Source organism: Perna viridis, chromosome 9, assembly GCF_037379345.1.
Source record: "Perna viridis isolate PV_CMFRI_1.1 ecotype Kerala chromosome 9, ASM3737934v1, whole genome shotgun sequence".
Classification (NCBI taxonomy): Eukaryota; Metazoa; Mollusca; class Bivalvia; order Mytilida; family Mytilidae; genus Perna; species Perna viridis.
Window position 1 is genome coordinate 37,688,426 of NC_142453.1, and position 18,384 is coordinate 37,706,809.

The 18,384-nt window shown below is 32.8% G+C and overlaps 1 protein-coding gene across 1 annotated transcript; it reads right to left on the bottom strand.

Annotated features, from left to right (window-relative positions):
• On the bottom strand, window positions 1–14,460 carry LOC148608269 (uncharacterized). Its single transcript, XM_088543584.1, has 14 exons — window positions 14,041–14,460; window positions 11,264–11,482; window positions 10,240–10,469; window positions 9,019–9,181; window positions 8,593–8,697; window positions 7,557–7,677; window positions 7,005–7,132; window positions 6,102–6,333; window positions 4,722–4,928; window positions 2,896–3,293; window positions 2,177–2,330; window positions 1,705–1,820; window positions 464–692; window positions 1–205 (listed from the first exon to the last, which is right to left on the bottom strand). The coding sequence occupies exons 1-14, from the start codon at window positions 14,399–14,401 to the stop codon at window positions 1–3; spliced, it is 2,868 nt and encodes a 955-aa protein (XP_088399710.1). The 5' UTR covers window positions 14,402–14,460.
• Between the last annotated feature and the right edge of the window lie 3,924 nt (window positions 14,461–18,384).

Consider the following 18,384-nt stretch of genomic DNA (forward strand, 5'->3'; position numbering starts at 1 on the left):
TTATCGATTTACAGAAAACGTTCTTACAGCTCCCTGGCATCCATGCTCAAAGTGCTTTACATCGCGGCACACCTCCTCTGCTGGGAAATTGAATTCATTGGTTTCACGGAAACGAACGTATTCGTCAATTGATACCTTCATTTTAACGGCAGCAACCAATTGGTACTCATTGCCATCTCCTAACCAGATATCTGTTGTCTTTTGTCTACAACCATATATTTAGTATATACAGTTTATTGCTGTGAAAATTATTAGTTTATGGTACTTTCTTCTTTTCAAGTATGAAGTTTTAAAAGAATCTTTATTTATCAGTTAATTAGTAAAGTAATCTAAATACCATTATCGTCTTTCATAATGAATTTCTAACTGCAACAAAAAATAGTTAATTGCATTTATGTATTCGAAACTATGCAGAAATTTATTTGATTGATGGTTTCCACGGAAACAGTTTTGCTCAACTGACCTCAAGATTTCTTTAGAGAAAATGTCTAATGGTTTTGCGTGTTCAAACAACAGGAAGTGATAGGTGTCGCTTGTCTCAATCGATGGTTTTGGTGCACTGAATTCTTTAATTGTAACACCAGTAGCTACGTCAGCACCAACAATATTGATTACCACCCAATGAAACGCTAGCTTAATCTCAGAAATCGTTTCCATGTAATGATTGACCATCACCAATGTCAGGTATTTTGCTGTAAAAAAAAACAGTTTTATTTAGTAACAACATAGAAGTTTTTATGTGTTATGCGTACTAATAGGAGAGTTCGCCAATCAAATTTGTGATGTCATATTCACAAATTTGCATATCATTAAGTGTCAAATTGATTGGCAAATAAACAACTAAATAAACAATTAACAATTTGATGATTAGAATACCAATTTTCCAAACTTTCTAGCTATGTTATTTTACATCCAATTTTGTTTCTGTAAGATGTTTCATTTACATAAAAGAATTAATATTTTAAATGTGAATTTATAACTGCTTTACTTGAAGAAAAAATTCGAAACGATATTTATATGTAAACCTCTATTTTCATATAAAATTATAATTAAAATTTTATGCTCATATAGTCTAATTACTGAATATTGATTTAAAAATTCCATGTATAAAACGAATTTTATTGACAGTTTAGGGAACCAAAAGAATTTTTCAATTATCTTAAAAAACAGAAGTTATGATGATTTAAAGTTGATACCCTATGCCACTCAAAGGATTTTTTTGCCAACCAAAACCAAATCACAGGTAAGTGATGACATCACAAAGAACTCTCCTATGAGCAAAAGCAAATAGGGAAAATATAATTTTTAAAGGCTTCCTACCTTTACTTAATACGGTATGTAGTAAGTGATTTGTTCTACAATATTTGTTACTTTGAGTTAATGGGGAAGAAGTCTTATGTTTAACCATGATTATGCTAAAATATTCATTAGCAAAACAAAAAACAAAAAAAAAACCCGTAGGTGGGAATAACTTAAAGACAAATAATTTTTTTGGCACAAGTGCACTAAATGAATGTAGAAGTCATGCTGTTAAGTTTTCTTTTTGTCTATAAACGAAGGTACAAAATGTATGTAATTTTTAGTTGTTTCCGGTCAATTCGCCTATCGTTGTTGTGCCGATGCATTTTAATTGTCATTGAAAATAACTCCAAGCCAATTAAAAGTTCTTATTGAAAGGGATTAACTCAGTGATACTATTATTACCCTTTAAATTGTTGATGACATTAGTTCTGCGTTCAAAGTTTACCGTTGGTTTCTTTCTAACATCGGCAGTCCTTACAAATAGATCATTCCCTTGTGTTATATGTATTTCTTTTCCACTGAAAAAAAAATAAAACCGTCGTTATAGCATAAATAGTACCTTTCAATTTAACAATAAACAAACGATGAAAAAAAAAATTAAAATGTGCAGAATGCTAATAACGGTTACGAAAACAAAAAAAGGAACAACTCTTGAATTTAAAACGCATCACCGAGCCTCAATAAACAATTTAAACTGCGTAGGATCATATATGAAACAAAACTTTTTGTACGAAAAAATATATTTCGTTTGCGATTATGGCATTTCCTTTCCAAGATATTTCGAAGATTGTATTATTACAAATTACAAAGACGTCATTAAACTTGTGGTTGACTTTTGTCTTATTCCCCAAAAATGATGATTGAATATACGTACGTATAATGGTAGATTCTGCAACAGGATGGGAATGTAATACTGTCTGGATAAAATCTAACTTGGAGGTTGAAGGTTGGATTACGGACATGGAAGGACTGATGAATCTTAAGTGGTTGTCGTATTGAAGACCCAATTCCAAGTGTGTTATTATATCCTTTGAAAACATTATGATATTTACCAATCAATTACATGTACTATATGTAGCGGGAACATGGTAATGTTTTCATGTTGTATTCAGTCATATAGTTTGTAAAATTTAGGAAAAGAACATCATAAAAGAAAATGGATTATGCAGAAGGCCTTTTGCATAAAGTATTAATAGGTTATATATGTGAGCCTCTATAAAATAATATTCAAATTTAAAAAGTTCAGGGTTTAAACCAAAAACAGAAAACTAAAATAGAAACAATACATACCATATAGAAATGACAATAAACTTCATAGAGAAATGACATAGTGGGCTACCCCAGAAACGTAGTGTTAGGAACAGATAAAATAAACATTTATTACTTCCATATTGTTGAATACAGATAACTATCCAAAGTGAAATATTCTTAAATTTGTACTGAATGATTTTGTCACATTATTGAAGCCGGAAGGGCTTATGTTGTATAAGGTTCATAGGACGTATGCCTGCTCCTAAGTAGCAAAACATTTTTTTCATGCCTTTTGTGCAAGTATTTTTTCCAGTGTAATACAAGAAGAAAATCAAGTCTTACCCGGAAACTTTAGGCAGTTTAGACTACTAGGCCATTCATATCCGAACCTTCTTAGCAATGGACCACACCTCTGGTACGATTCGACACAAAGTTTTCTTGATGGTAGCACGAGCGGTCCTTTTCCTCCGCCCTGGCATTCTGGGAAATATACCGTACATAAAAACTCCTTTAGGGTGCCACTACAGCTTGTATTAAGAATATGATTGAAGCGGTGAAACTCAGCACGGGCACGATCGACACTAACATGACCGAGGCCATTCGGGAATCGAGCCTCAGTGTAACCAAGATCTGTACATACTGTTTGAGATATGTCTCTACATCGGTTTATTGGAACTTGGAAACTGAATATCCTTCCGAGAGAAAGGACAAGAAGAAAGATTGAAGATACCATTTGATAAATATAACCCAATGTTCAAATAATAGGTAATATCGTTCAACAATACATATATAGCGTAATTAACACGATGTTTTATTGATAGAATAAATGGAAAAATAATGTTTAACACTTAATTTGTCATTCCTTTCATTAAAGAGTGACTGACACTTTTATATTATGTATTTTGTACCTTTGTGATGATATAACAATTGTAATATTTTAATGAACACAGAAGTGTCTATTAGTAGTACGGTAGTAACTTTTTTTCGTTATATTTCCTCAAGCACTATTTAATCTATATTTATCTAGATTTACTTGTTGATTTTACTATGATGAACATTAATTGGACTATTTACTTTAAAACCGGATGTAAATGTCAAATTCAAGTTTACCTAGTCGTGTTTGTACTATAATAATTATTCTAAAATTAGAATATACAAATAATTCTTTGATTGTGTTGCTACCAGGTTGTTTTCCTTGCCAAAGCGATATGTATATTTTATATAGAAAACTATTATTGTTTTGTTTTTTTTTGTTTGTGTGTGTTTGTTTGTTAATTTGTTTTGGTTTTGGTTTGTTTTTTGTTGCTTTTTGTTGCTTCCATTTGTATTTTTTTCTGTTTAATTTTGTATTTTTTGTTTTTTGTTTTTTTTTGTTTTAATTTTCTTCATTTGTGTCATTTATATATTTGTTTGATAGGTTTCCTATTGTTTATTTACGATTTTAAAATTTCGTTCTCGGTTAACAGAATTGATAAACCAAAAAAAAATAATGTGAGTGTGCTTAATGTATCGAGATTATTACTTTCTTGTCTTCTTTGTTATCAACGATCTAGATCTGATCAGTGATATTAAAAGGATTGGATCAATGTTTCAACATTTGTCATATGCATTATTCATACCCCAAAGTATACGTATTTATAATAACAACACCTTCCATCGTCCTTTTAGTATTGCATGTGTTGTTTTTATAAATAAAGGACGGTTTGTATTATTACTTTTCCCATCATTTGTTTTTCCTATTTGTGATTTTAGATGTAATGTCAATGTTCATTGTTAATGTTTACTTTATATCTGATATGACATAAGTTTTGATCCTTACTGTTGTGAAAACCTATTTCTACGTTAAATTAAACTCAATACAATTTTTTAAAGAAGAAAACTCAAAAACATGACGATACAGCAAGATTTGGTCGTCAAAGACAATGATCTCTTTAATAAGTTGATAAACTCGTCTACTTATTTATTTTGATGGATATCTTAAACTCACTGAGTGCAAGTTTATGAGGGAAAAAGGGTAGTACCAACGATTAAAAGTCGCAAATGATAAAGTCTGCTGACACAGATATTGAGACCAAACGAAATGAAAGAAATGTTGTACAATGTTTATAGCCACAAAACACAATTTAAATACATTTTTTATATAAAATATATGTTCTATTACTGTCAATTATCTTCCTACTGTTATTTCTGCACCACTATTTGTTGAGCATGAGCTTGGATATCCTGCTTGATGAGCACACACACTGGCTCTGTCTTTGTTGTTCTCGTCGACATGTAGATGACGGACATACTCATCGTGAGCAGCCCGCATCCATGTTGCTCCAACTAACTCCATATGATTGTCCATAACAAAATTGTTAATTTTAAAATTGCACCTGAAAAAACAAATCAGTTCGATTTGTTAGCTGTCATCGATATAATTGTACCCGTTTGATCTAACTTTTTTTTACACGTCATTGTATCGCTTGGTCACTAGTATATGCTTGTTTTATTTCTGTGTTTGTGTTCAAATAACAGAATTATTCTTGTGTAATTAACAACTTGATACTCAAGTGGCAATTTCGTCCACGATATTTACTTAGTAGTTCAAACAATAAAACGATCCATAATAGTTTTTTTAATATCTTATATATGAAGCACTTAATTATCAATAATCGTCAGCTGGCAAAAATTAAATTTCACAGAGTAAGTCATGCACCTTGTATAATTCTAATCGTAACAATTATATTTCCATTATCTGCTAATGCAATAGGAAAAACAATGATTAAAAAACACAAGTAAGCATCTTTAGTGAGGCATGGGGGTGTTTGGTTTCGTTATTAGAGGATCTCTGACGCATTGTTTTAACCAATCTCTGCCAAAGGGGATAAATGTGGCCAACTATTGTTTGCCGAAGGGACAAAAACTTGGTCAATTACTTGCAGGAAATGCGCTTATGTGATTATGTAACTACAAATTATTAATTACAATTGAGGCATTGATTAAATTTTCGATAATTTGCTTTGATAATTTCATTTACAAATAAATCTTAAAGTATAGGACATCATAGTAAAATTCAAGGCACAAAATGATTCTTTACTCTCGGACATTTTTCTATAAAATTCTATTGAAATCATGATAAATCCTTCTTTTTCTCGTACCAATACTTGCAGCAATTGCATTTCACCGAATTTATATTAGGCGATTGAGTGACTAACCAATTTTCCGGATTAAATGAGACACGGTTGGTGTATATAACTAGCAAAGACAAGCGGGCACTGATTACATACTACGACTTCGATGACGTATTGTGACGTTATTTTTTTTTTTTGAACGTCATACAATATCCCACTGAAAACTTCTTCAAAACAACTCGGCTTGGCAATGAAAGGTAGTGTATACGAAAAATGCCTTGGCAATAATAGTTTAAGACTATTTACCCCTAGCTATGGTTAATCGCGGGGAGCTCAATTTAAGGCTTCCTAGAAACTAACACACAATTACAGTGTTATAAAATGTAACTCTGTATTCAGTAGTGGAACAACTCCATATACATGAAGTATACGTACCGTGAACATGACGAAGTATAATTGGTTACCATGGCAGCGTTAAGAGCGGCGGTTTGTTTATATAACAGAAAGAAATATATGTGGACACCATTGGGTGGTTGTGGTCCCTTGTATTCCCTAACTGTGACACCTTCGTTGACGTCACCCCTTCTAATATTCAATACCATCCAGTGGATGTATGGGGAGGAGCTTGCATCCGGGTCAACCATTACTAGAGCATATCGTTCACTATCTGTGAAACGGAATTATAAACCAAACATTCATGACTAAAATATGCATACCAATCTAGCAAAAATCACAAAAAGACATATTTTGTCACAATACATTCTCGGTATATTTTACTGATTTGCTCCATAAAACAAAACTTTTTGAAATACTACATTAAACCATTGGCTGTGGGAAAAGGTATTATCAATTGTACACGTATTTGCAAATGAAATACTTTTGCGTTGAATGTTTCGTACAAATTGTTTTCAAATTTCAAATATAACAAAACCTTGGTAACTTAGGGTTGTAATTCAAAACTCATATGATATAGTTAGAATCATTTTTTTTTCATTAGAATGTCCTTTTTGGTACTGACAACTGACAATTTCCTTTTCCATCCATAATTTTAGATCCTTCCCATTTTTTAATTTAAAAAAGACATACAACTGGTGGCTGGCGCAGCAAACTTTTCTTATATCAATAGGCTTAACATATAAACATACAAAATCTAAAGGCATGAAAACAATAAGAGTTTTTTTTTATCAAAATAGGAATGTTAACATAATTCAAAACTTCTTTGTCGATGTTGACGAGACAGCATGTTTTGCAATTTCAAAAATTTTAACAAGGACAGTTTTTTTAGACTACTAGATATGCATAAACAGTCTTATGAAATATACACAGCAAATATTTTACTGTCAAAGTTTGTAGCGTTGGGGTACCAGTCTCGTTTCTTCAGGTTAACAGTAGGAATAGCAGACGACCTCACGTGTGCTGTCTTAACTTCCATATTTCCTATTGGGTTTAGTTCGATGGAAGATTCTCTGAAAATGTAAATAAGACATTTCTGTCTAAGGATTAATATTAAATTCATTTTTGAAAACAATAAAAACAAATAATAATGTAAATATGTAAACCTAAATATATATGGTTGAATACTTTGTTCTTTAGAAGTACTTACGTAAGATATAAAGTAGTATTGAGACAGAATAATGTTCAAGACATTACATAACAGTTTTTGCAGTGTCACTTACACAATGCAAACATTAGAAAATGTTTAAATGTAACATATGACTTGATAAGCATACCGGAGACTGAAGTTTGAACTTAAAACGCTAACGCATACCGTGTGATTTAGAAAGTCTAGCATATTCCCGTTAGTCGAGACGTCAGTGATATAACAACATACCAACCAATAAAAGGAACTCAGTTGTTATTTGAATAATAATATAATAGCATTATCCTTACTGATAAACATATGTCTCGCAGCAAGATCTGAAGTGTATTCCTGATGGACTATATCGTACATCTAATGACATATCCAGTATGAGGTTGTTCGGAATGAATGATTCCTGATGTTTATGTAGAGCTGTTTTGGCAAAAAGAGTTCAAGAATTAATTTTAATAAAGTTTTATTTCAAGTTAAACGAAAAAGAAGAGTTATGTCCCTTACCCTAGTTCTACTTCCCTAAAAGAAAGTCAGTACGTTGTTACATTTGATTAGACAGTATGCAGTTATAAATCGAGATGTAGTTTGTTCGTATTTCATAGACAAAGATAAAATGTAAAAACTAACTAATTTACATTCAAACATAATGCACCGGTGGTTTAAATGATGAAATAATTGCGATAGAGACACAAACTAACAAAAGCATTGCATTTTTTTCTCTAAGATGGCATTATACATTATAAAAGAGAATTATAGTTTCTAGGCATAATCTAGGAACGTAGCCTATAACCAGTTGTAATAAAAGAGAGACAATCAGGTGTATTTCATTTAAAAACATTATGTATATGTTAAAAGCGATAAACACAATTGTTAAGCGAACAAATCACGGGAAATATCGGGTTAATCCTGTACATATTTACCATGTACTATGTCAAAGAAACGAAGCGACATGTTCCTCATTTAACCATTAAATACATTGCATGAGGTAGATTTTGTGCTTCACGACATCGGTTCTAAGCAGACATCCCTTGTAAATATACCAAATTGTAAGGTTTTTCTTTACCTTCTTTCGGTTTGTAATCGGTGCTGCATATCGCATGATGTGTCGGTGTCGTGTTATAATGTCTCGCATGTTCATTATATGCAATATTGATTAAAGTTAGAATTTAGTTACTTAGAAATGTATGTCTTCTTCAAAGTTTTTCTTCTAAATGGTTCAAAGCATTTAAGTAAATTCTTCAGAATGACAAAGTATACTGGCGATTGATATGGAAATAATGTGCTTTATAGTTACTTATGTGTTGCTGATGAGTTTAATTTTAGAACCTAACATACCTGTTGACACCAATAATGGACAATTGTTTACAATGCCGAGCTTGTCCAGGGTTTTTATCGAGTAAGGATCCTGCTGAATTCTCACCCACGATATTGCTTTAGGTCCTAAAAACATGTAAATATAAATGCGTGTGAACATGTTCCTGCACATTAAATTTAAACCCCATCACCTGAATATTCAATTCGTGATTTCTGATAACTTCATACACAGTAAAACATTGATCACGCGAAGTTCATGTGGAACGGTTTTCTCGTGAATTACACATGAGCTAAATTGTGAAATTTATGTGAGTTGTTTGAGTAGGGTAGGTAAAGATTTATAATATCTCCTGTGGTCGCCGTAAAAAAAAATATGAAACCCCATTTGAAATCATTATATTTAATTGTGTGTAGTTTTGAAATAAAAATATAGTTCAAATCATTTACCTAGGAACCGTCTGTCGGAATGTAGAGTTTCTACAGGTTTATTCTTTAGATTGGTTGCCATCATCTGTGATGGAGTTATCCGTGCTGTTTGTTCATAGAGCAGAAATACATAAGGAGAATCTACTTCTGTTGGGTTCATTGGGGACTCATAGGCGACTATTGACTGCAAAGTTAGAGGTACTTTTCTTTTCAGTAATTTTCATGGTATTTTACTAAACACCTATAGACGTTTTACTTTAAGGAGGTAAGGGTAAGGGACACAACTCTTACAAACCAAGGGTACGTTTGTATTCAGCCTTTTGATACGCTTTGGTGAAATTGAATATGGTACAAACATATCACTGATTTCAAGAGTTATGTCCCCTACCCTAGATCTACTTCCTTAAATCAAAAATATGCAGATATCCTGTCTAAATCGATCATTGAATAATCATAACCTTCCTCATATAGCCCCGTGCAGGTCCGGATGTCAAAAAAATAGGCCTGCAGCAGCGCTAAGCTTTTCGAAAAGGCGAATAAATAGTGCTCAAAAACCTAGTCAGGGGCTAGGCGCTCAGAGCACCTGGGATGTGTGCCCAGGTGGTGGAATGGGGTACCCATGGCGTGTTACATGCTGGGGTTGTCAGGCTATCATACGGAAAACCTGACCGCAAACCATAGTGGTGCACCGTGTTGGGAAAGTTGCCACGTTTCTCGCACGTTAAAGAATCCTGCTGTGGTATTCGATAGAAGTAGGAACCTTTGCGCTCCACCACAGGAGGCTAAATTTGCGGATCCCTACCCGTCCCCCGTTTTTTTCTAGTGGAAATCAAAATTTGTCGACCCTGTTGTCCTTGTATCCCATCCCATTTCATCATCATCATCATCATCATCATTTCATATTCATTTTATCATCCATTTCATGTTCATCGCCTGAATATAGCTGAAATATTACTGCTCGGGCGGTAGCCAACAATCAATCAACCAATCCTCATATCAATTTAAATGTATTTTAACCAAGATAAATCGAACCCTTGTTTAAACCGAACCAATTTTAAAATTCAATGTTGTTCGGTTTAGGCTGAGTTCAGTGTATTCGAATTCTAAAACCAAAAATAAAGTTATGTTATTCACGACTTATAACGGAAGCTGAATACATGTAAAAGCAAAGTACTATCATAATTGAGTAAAATAAACAATGAAGTAAAAACTATGTAGTTGTAGGCCTCAGCAAATACATACTGTAGCACGAGATAAATCATGACCAGGAATATTCATATAAACGGCTAATGTTTCGTCCATGATACCGATGTCATATAATACCAGAGTGTAGTATTTAGACGAATCAGAAGACCACGTGACAGTAGGCATAGAACGGACTTGGAATGGATGGTGAGATGCTGGTGATAGTGGATCTACTTGGAAACTTCCACCCGTCATAGAGTACGTGTTATGGCATGATTTAAAGGTTTCTACAAAATATGTGTAAATTACAATGAATATTCTTGTAAGTATACGAGTATACGATGACTTAATCTTAGGTATGGTGCTGCCTAAAAACCACGAAATGGGCAATTCATCACATCCCAAGATACATGTAATCAGTGACACTGTTTAAATACATTTGTTAGGTCTTAAAAAAAACTGATTCATGCCCTTTGATCTGCTATATATCATTGATATGATTTGAATGTTTATAATGTCAAAATTATGGTGGGAAATTTTCTCGTACTTTTTCTGTAGCGGGCAACTTTTCATTTGAACTTTTGAATCAGTTTCTATGAGGCCTACAAAGGGATTTCTAATAAAAATATTTGTGATTAAGAAATGCATGAATCATTTATCATAAGTTTCTGTCTGTTTTTAAGACAGAGCTGCACTTAAAAATAAAAACATCTATATTAGATTGTTCCTTGACAACTTGGTAGCTGATTTTCTTGGGTTATACTTAATCGGGAAAATCACGATCCGATTGATGATCAATGTTCAAATGTTGAAGGTTTCAAAAATACAAAATGAGTTTTAAAATATTTTTTAACAATTAGCATTACAAAGCTTATATGTAAACCTAAGTTTTGGTTGTTACTAATTATTTTAAAGTCCTGAAAACAAACAGCAGCACATTATAAAAGCAACATCTAACATTGAATGAATAAAAATAATAATTAAATTATCTTTAATTAGAAGTTGTTTCCCTATCCCGCTGCTATCTTCATACAAACGTAAAAAAATAGGAAATCTTCATCATCGACACTGCGAATCATACCTGGAGTATATGTATAGTTTATCTGTAGCAGTCTATCTACTTGTGATACATCTAGATTTCCATTAAATCTGGACACAATACTGTCAGCACGGCCTGGGTGTATGTTGTTTTTACATGCCACGGTTGCATGGGGAGAGTTACATATTGTATTTACTTTGGTGCCAAACCAGAACTCGTTCTTGTCCTGTGCTTTCTTTTTTATTGAGTCAATTGTACTTTCTACAAAAAGGACATTTTTCCTGTTGTTAGAATTATATATTAATGTATAGGCAGATGAAATAAAGGCGTCGACATGGACAAAATAGTTTTTTTTTCTGGATTATTGTCATAAGTGAAATTTACGAGTAAGTAGACTATTATAAAAACACATACTGTAAACACACTATTTTTATGATAAATTATTACGCTTATGTTTACAGCACTAGTACTGAGTTTTAAGTTTAGATTTTAACACATTCTTTGATCGACTTAAGATATACTGAAAAATCTTAACAAAAAATTGTCAAGACCAAGTATGCTAATAAAACACCAATTCTGAGACATATATATTATTCAAAATATTTTAAGCATTTCCAAAGCATTCAGGTGCCAGTTATCTAAAAATCCGCTGTATGATTTAACTAAACGAACCTTAAATATATATCACTGCTGGCTGAAATAACGACTGTAGTGACCATGCACAGTCAAAATATAACCGAGGAAATCAAATAATGTCTACTTCAACGCTCATTTTGTTTCACTTAGTCATATTTTGACCACATCAACACTTAAAATATTTATTAAAACTCATTTTGTTTAACTCAACAGAAAAATACGTTGACTTAAAACATCAAAGCAAATTTAGTGTTGAATAGGACACAAACTATCTTACACAACGTTTTTGTACATTGAGGTGGACACATTTGGTCTACAACAACGCATAAAGGTTGATTTAGACATTTTTGTCAAACGCAACCCAAAAAGCGTTGACATCGACATGTTTTGACTAACTCAACCTAAAAGGTGTTGACACAGCCAAATTATGTCTACATAAACATTTTATTCTGTTTAGATTGATGAAAAAATGACTGCTGCAATATTTTTACCGTTGTGGTAGAAAAAATTTATTTCTAATAGACAGATAATGCGTTGATTGAAATATTTCGAGTCTGTATCATTCAAAAAACGACTGTGGATGGTCATGTCAGTCATTATTTTGTCTAATAGTTCTTAAGTTCAATGTTGTTCTTCAAGGAGCTGGTGTAAAACAAACCTAAAGCTCAATGTTGTCCTACAAGGAGCTTTTGTAAAACAATGTCAATGTCGTCCTTCAAAGGGCTCGTGTAGAACAGACCTTAAGCTCAATTTTATCCTTCAAGGAGCTGGTGTAATACAAACCTAAAGCTCAAAGTCGTCCTGAAAGGAGCTCGTGTGAAACAAACCTAAAGCTCAATGCAATGTTGTCTGTCAAGGAGCTCATGTAAATCAAACCTAAAGCTCAATGTTTTCTGTCAAGGAGCTCGTGTAAATCAAACCTAAAGCTCAGTGTTGTCCTTCAAGGAGCTCGTGTAAACAATTTCAATGTCGTCCTTCAAGGAGCGCGTGTAAAACAAACCTAAAGCTCAATGTTGTCTGTCAAGGAGCTCATGTAAATCATACCTAAATCTCAATGTTGTCCTTCAAGGAGCTCGTGTAAACATTTTCAATGTCGTCCTTTAAGGAGCTCGTGTGAAACAAACCTCAAGCTCAATGTTGTCTGTCAAGGAGCTCATGTAAATCAAACCTAAAGCTCAATGTTGTCCTTCAAGGAGCTCGTGTACACATTTTCAATGTCGTCTTTAAGGAGCTCGTGTGAAATAAACCTAAAGCTCAATGTTGTCCTTCAAGGAGCTTGTGTAAAACAGACCTTACACTCAATGTTGTACTACAAGGGGCTCTTGTAAAACAAACCGAAAGCTCAGTATCATCCTTCAGAGAGCTCGTTTAAAACAAATTATATGCTCAATGTTGTCCTTCAAGGTACTCGTGTAAAAGAACCTTAAGCTCAATGTTGTCCTACAAAGAGCTCTTGTAAAACATTATACAGTGCAATTGGTGTGAACAAACCTTTTCGGACAAATGTCTAAACCATCCAATATAAACCAAGCCTTACTCGGATAAATGTCTAAAGGAGGTTCAGTGTAGACAGTTTTGTTTCTATATTTTGTTTAATCAGACAGATAAGACGAGGTGTACGCTCGGCCTACAATTATTTTCTTTATAATCGTGCGTTAGGATGCAATATGATTTGGTTGTTATCTTATTTATGTAAAGTAAATAAAAAGCAAAATTTCAACTATGAAGTGCTGTTTTTGGTAGATATCTGGTGATAAATCGATATTTGGTTTTTACTGTGTTTTAGTCTCAAATTTAGAAACGCAAAATAATAGTTTTTCAAAAAATGGAACAGAAAAAGGTCTTACAAACATAGAGAAACTTTTTTAAAGAGGTATAAAATTATAATAATTTATAAAGCGACATTGCTCGGTCTTTAAACAATATTAATCATGTTTTCATTTTATATGATATAAAATTCACCAGATAATCATTTTGTTTAGGCCGCGGAAGCCTCATTTGATTTCATTTTTATCGTAACTATCATAACTATTGATTATATGAAATTACGCGAAAACCCGTTGACCCGGAAATGATCCTATCATTTGACATACATGTGTACATACATGTGTACATACATGTGTACATACAAGTACTGTAATGTTCGATAAGCTTACCTATGTTCCTACTGATCATGTACTTACTCACAAATTTGGCACAGTTTAACGAAAACGACCAAGAATATCCAATATTAGATAAGAGGGTGTTACATCCTTCATATGCTTCTTGACACATCTCCCAGCTAGGTAAAACAGGTGCATTCTGGTAACACTCAGGCATATAAACCCTACACAAAAATTCACGAATATTTGGACTACATTTTCGATCTATTAAAGCTCTAATGTTTTGTAAACCGACTGATGCTCCACCCTGGAATAAATGTCCAGCTAAATTAGGAAAAATTGTTAAATTGTACGTAATACCCGTCTGGCACAGAGGCTCACGAATTGGTTCACAAGATTCTACGACACTAATTAAGGACAAGAATAGAAGAAAACGTTCCATGGTATCTCCTATACTCCTATACAATTGTTTAATGCTTTATCTTTGGTAAAACCGTAAATGTTCTTGAATTCTTATCATACAGATTGTTCACGTCAGTGTTAGGTCATAGAATGCGATGCATTACTTGTACATGTATTTTGTGAGTTTTGTTATAATCTCCTTATACAGCTTTTGATATGAAAATTATTCCACTACATACAGGATGCTTCCTACTTTTTTTTTGTATTTTAGCCCTTATAACGGTTCATAGTATGTATTTTTCTCCAAAACAGAGTTATTACATTTAACAATATACACTTTTCCATTTACCATTAAGTCCATTCCACTTTTACAAGATATTAAAAACAAGTACTATCGTTAAAAAAAGATAGGCGACGCAGTAAAATTTGTTATTTTTACTTATAATTTCTACATTTCATTCAGGAAACAGCACTTGACAAGCAGTTTCTATTTTCGATATTATTTGTTCTAACGCCACTAAGTTATCAGTATGTGTCCAATCAGGAAACAGAATTGCGATCAGGTGACTTGCGTTTCCTTGGAAATGCGTCTTTAAAGTCAAAGGGTAAAAAGCGAAACTGTAACGACTGCGTCGGAAAAAATTATTTTATGAAAATCAAAAATTTGTGGTGCGCGTTTGTTTTTTGGTTTACAACATGCTTGTGATTGAATATGTCGATAATTCCAAGAAAACTCTCTCTTGTCTGTATCATTTGTCGTATTATCACGAAACCTTTGAATGAGGTCATATTGGGATGATTCTTATTTTAAAAATATTTAAACCCATTTTTGTTAAAAATCACATGAAATCCGGATTACGTGGCAAAAAATCTACACTTTATACCTGATTGTAAGTAAATGTATCAATAGGACGTTTAGCCAAGAAAGATAAACAATCAAAGCACCGAAAGGTGCTGAAACTCGGAAGTCGCTTGGCGTACAACCTGCAAGATATTCCCGATGATTATTTTTTAAACAGAGTGCGGGTCATGACATGGGCTAAGGTTTGATATTGTTTTGGTGTTGAACCCATACTATCCTTGCAACCTGCAGCAAAACAAAACAAAGATGTACACAAATATCGTGAAAATGGTTATTGCATTTGTTTACGTTTTTGAGACCTTAAACTTGAAAAAAGGCAGCTGATGATATTGATTGTGACGCTTCTTGATAAAATGATTTTCGTTATAATACCATTCACGGGGCATAGTTAAAATTCAACACCACCCAAAGAGAGATAACTCCAATTAAATTGTATTGGCTATTATTATCTTCTTTGAAATTACTACGCGGCCAAGCGCAAAAAATTGCTTGGTGTCTCGATTTACCAGTTCGACAATATCTAGCTGAAAATTAACACTTAAAATGTTTGAAATATCATTCATTTGGAAAATCGGTGAAATATTAAAAGTTTAAAAGAGAATCGCGCATTAATTTGAAGAAAGCATTTCCGTCCATGACGTTATCTGCCGGAAGCCCTTTTGTCATTCTTATTCTTACAATACTCGAAGCCATTGACGTGACTACCGAGTAAAAATGGAATAAAGAATGTAGCCAAAGTCCAAAAAATAATAAAATGAACTAAACTTGAGCATCATATAATTTCAATGCTTTCATGTGAATTCTCTGGGTTCCTGATAAAATATGATATGCGATCAAAATTGATACGCCATTGATAAATTCAATGTATCTATTTTGCATACAGGGCGTAGATATGCAACCGATCCAAAAAGTTTCATATGATATAACCCTTCACGCTAAAACTTCACACGCGATTTCAAATTATTCTCATAAATGGTTACTGCGTGTCTTTCCGGAAAAAAACAAACATTAACAAGCAAGAAATTTGAAAGTTTATACATTACAACCCATCGGAATGAAGCTGCAAATTACTGTATATTGCTCAATAATTGCCATGAATGACTACTGAATTATTTGCGATTAAATTTTTAGATTGTTCCCATAAACAATGAAAGAAAAAACAGGATTGTGATGCCCAATTTAGTGAGATAATTTTGACGAAACTTATTTTGCGATATACACATGAGTAAACCAGCAAATATACCACAATATTTCCAATATGGGTTGTTGAGATTTATGCAATGTTGATTTATTTCAAATCTAAAAATACATAAGAAAAGGAAGTTTAGTTCTGTGACAGATTTCAATTAAAAACTAATTAAGATGAATCAAACTCAAAAAGATCATGCAATTAACAACCCATCAAGATAAATGAAGGTTTCGAATTGTTAAACATTCCAATAAAGTGTTGGTGAATTTTTTTAGGAAGTTGATTAGCGATAGAGCCACAACTGAAAGAATATGGAATAAATCTTTCATGCAGAGAAAACAAAACATACGAAAGAGATTAAAAACCTACACACGTTTCTTCAAATTAGTTACGAAACTAAATGCAAAAAAAATAATACCAATAACTTGCAAATTCACAAATGCTGTGCACGTATTTGAGTAGTAACCTCTCACAAGGAGTAACTGAAGAGTTTCAAAAATTTCCGTGAATGGTTACTGAGTTGTTTTGTTTTGTTTGTTTGTTTTGTTTTTGTTAGTTTGGTTGTTGGTTTTACGAAAATAATTTTAGATCCTTTACATGTAGATTAATTTAGAAAATAGGAATGCAATGTTTGACCTTGATGACCGCGAGGGATAAATGCGACGATATTAACGACACCATCACCAGCAACTAATATACAAAATTTTAAATTATCAATAAAGTTTTGACAAGATTTTACGAAACATTAAATAAAAAACCGTTTAGTGAAAAACATTCGAAATATGCTTATTTTAGGGTAACAAAAGACAAGTAGGTGATTCATTAAACAAACAATATATGTTGATTTTCTATAGGTGTTAGAAACGTGCGTCACCTCATTTAACGATCATCTACTTTTTGGGGGAAGAAATGAATGAATTATGATCATACAAGTGAAAGACAATATTGGTCAAATAAGATGCAGATTTGATGCTCATATGAAAACATATTAGCCGTTGGAACACGAGTTCATGACCGACCGTACATCGTCATTTTTAAATTGACGAGTGCCGCTGGCGAAGCAGGACATGCTTACTTTTCAGAGCAGCCAATGTCACTCCCGTTTTGTTTGTTGAAGTTGAAATTTGTAGAGTTTTTGTTTTGTTTCGTCTTTTTATCTTCAGTTTAATTCATTTTGTTCTACAATGTGTATGTAGATCGTGTTTGAATTCATTTTTTTATATATATTCAGGCCATGAACTAGGATTTTGATATATTTGTATTGTCTCATTATTGACGCTTTGGTATTTTTTCTTACATTTTGTATATTAGCTACTGGATCGGAAAGTTGCTTAGAGGGACCGCGGTTGATCGAATGGCGCAGTTTTCCCCACACGAGATAATCGTAGTATTATCCTCTTGACGAAACATAGGGACTCTTTCGTTTTAGGGGGGGTCTATCCAGAATTTAAATTGTTTTTCTTTCGATTTTCTTGTATTAAATGAGTTGTTTGTCATTACTGTCAACGTTGTCTTTACTACTATAACATTATTTAATTATAAAACAAAACGTGACAAAGCGACTTTTTAAAGACTTATCTGTTTATCATGCTTATTCTGTATGTTTTGATATCGATATATGCATTAGTAATATTGTTTACTTTTTTATCCATTTGCCTGCCTGGAAATATTTACGCATTTTTTGTTTAAAACAAGCATATATATTCGCGATACAAAGTTAAAAGTATACATGTACATTTTGTTTTAAATGTCAATAGAAAAAGTCCGACACAGCACATCTGATGTAAACATTAACGATGACCCCTTAAAGATAGATAGAGGATTTTACTTAGCCCGGTGATTAAAGTGTGCATTGCAAATAATTATGCTAATTTTACTTAACGACACAATATTTAAATCAGACTTCACTTTGCTACTGCAACCGCTATTTCAATTTATCGAAAAAATAAACAAGGTTAAGAAAAAATATTTG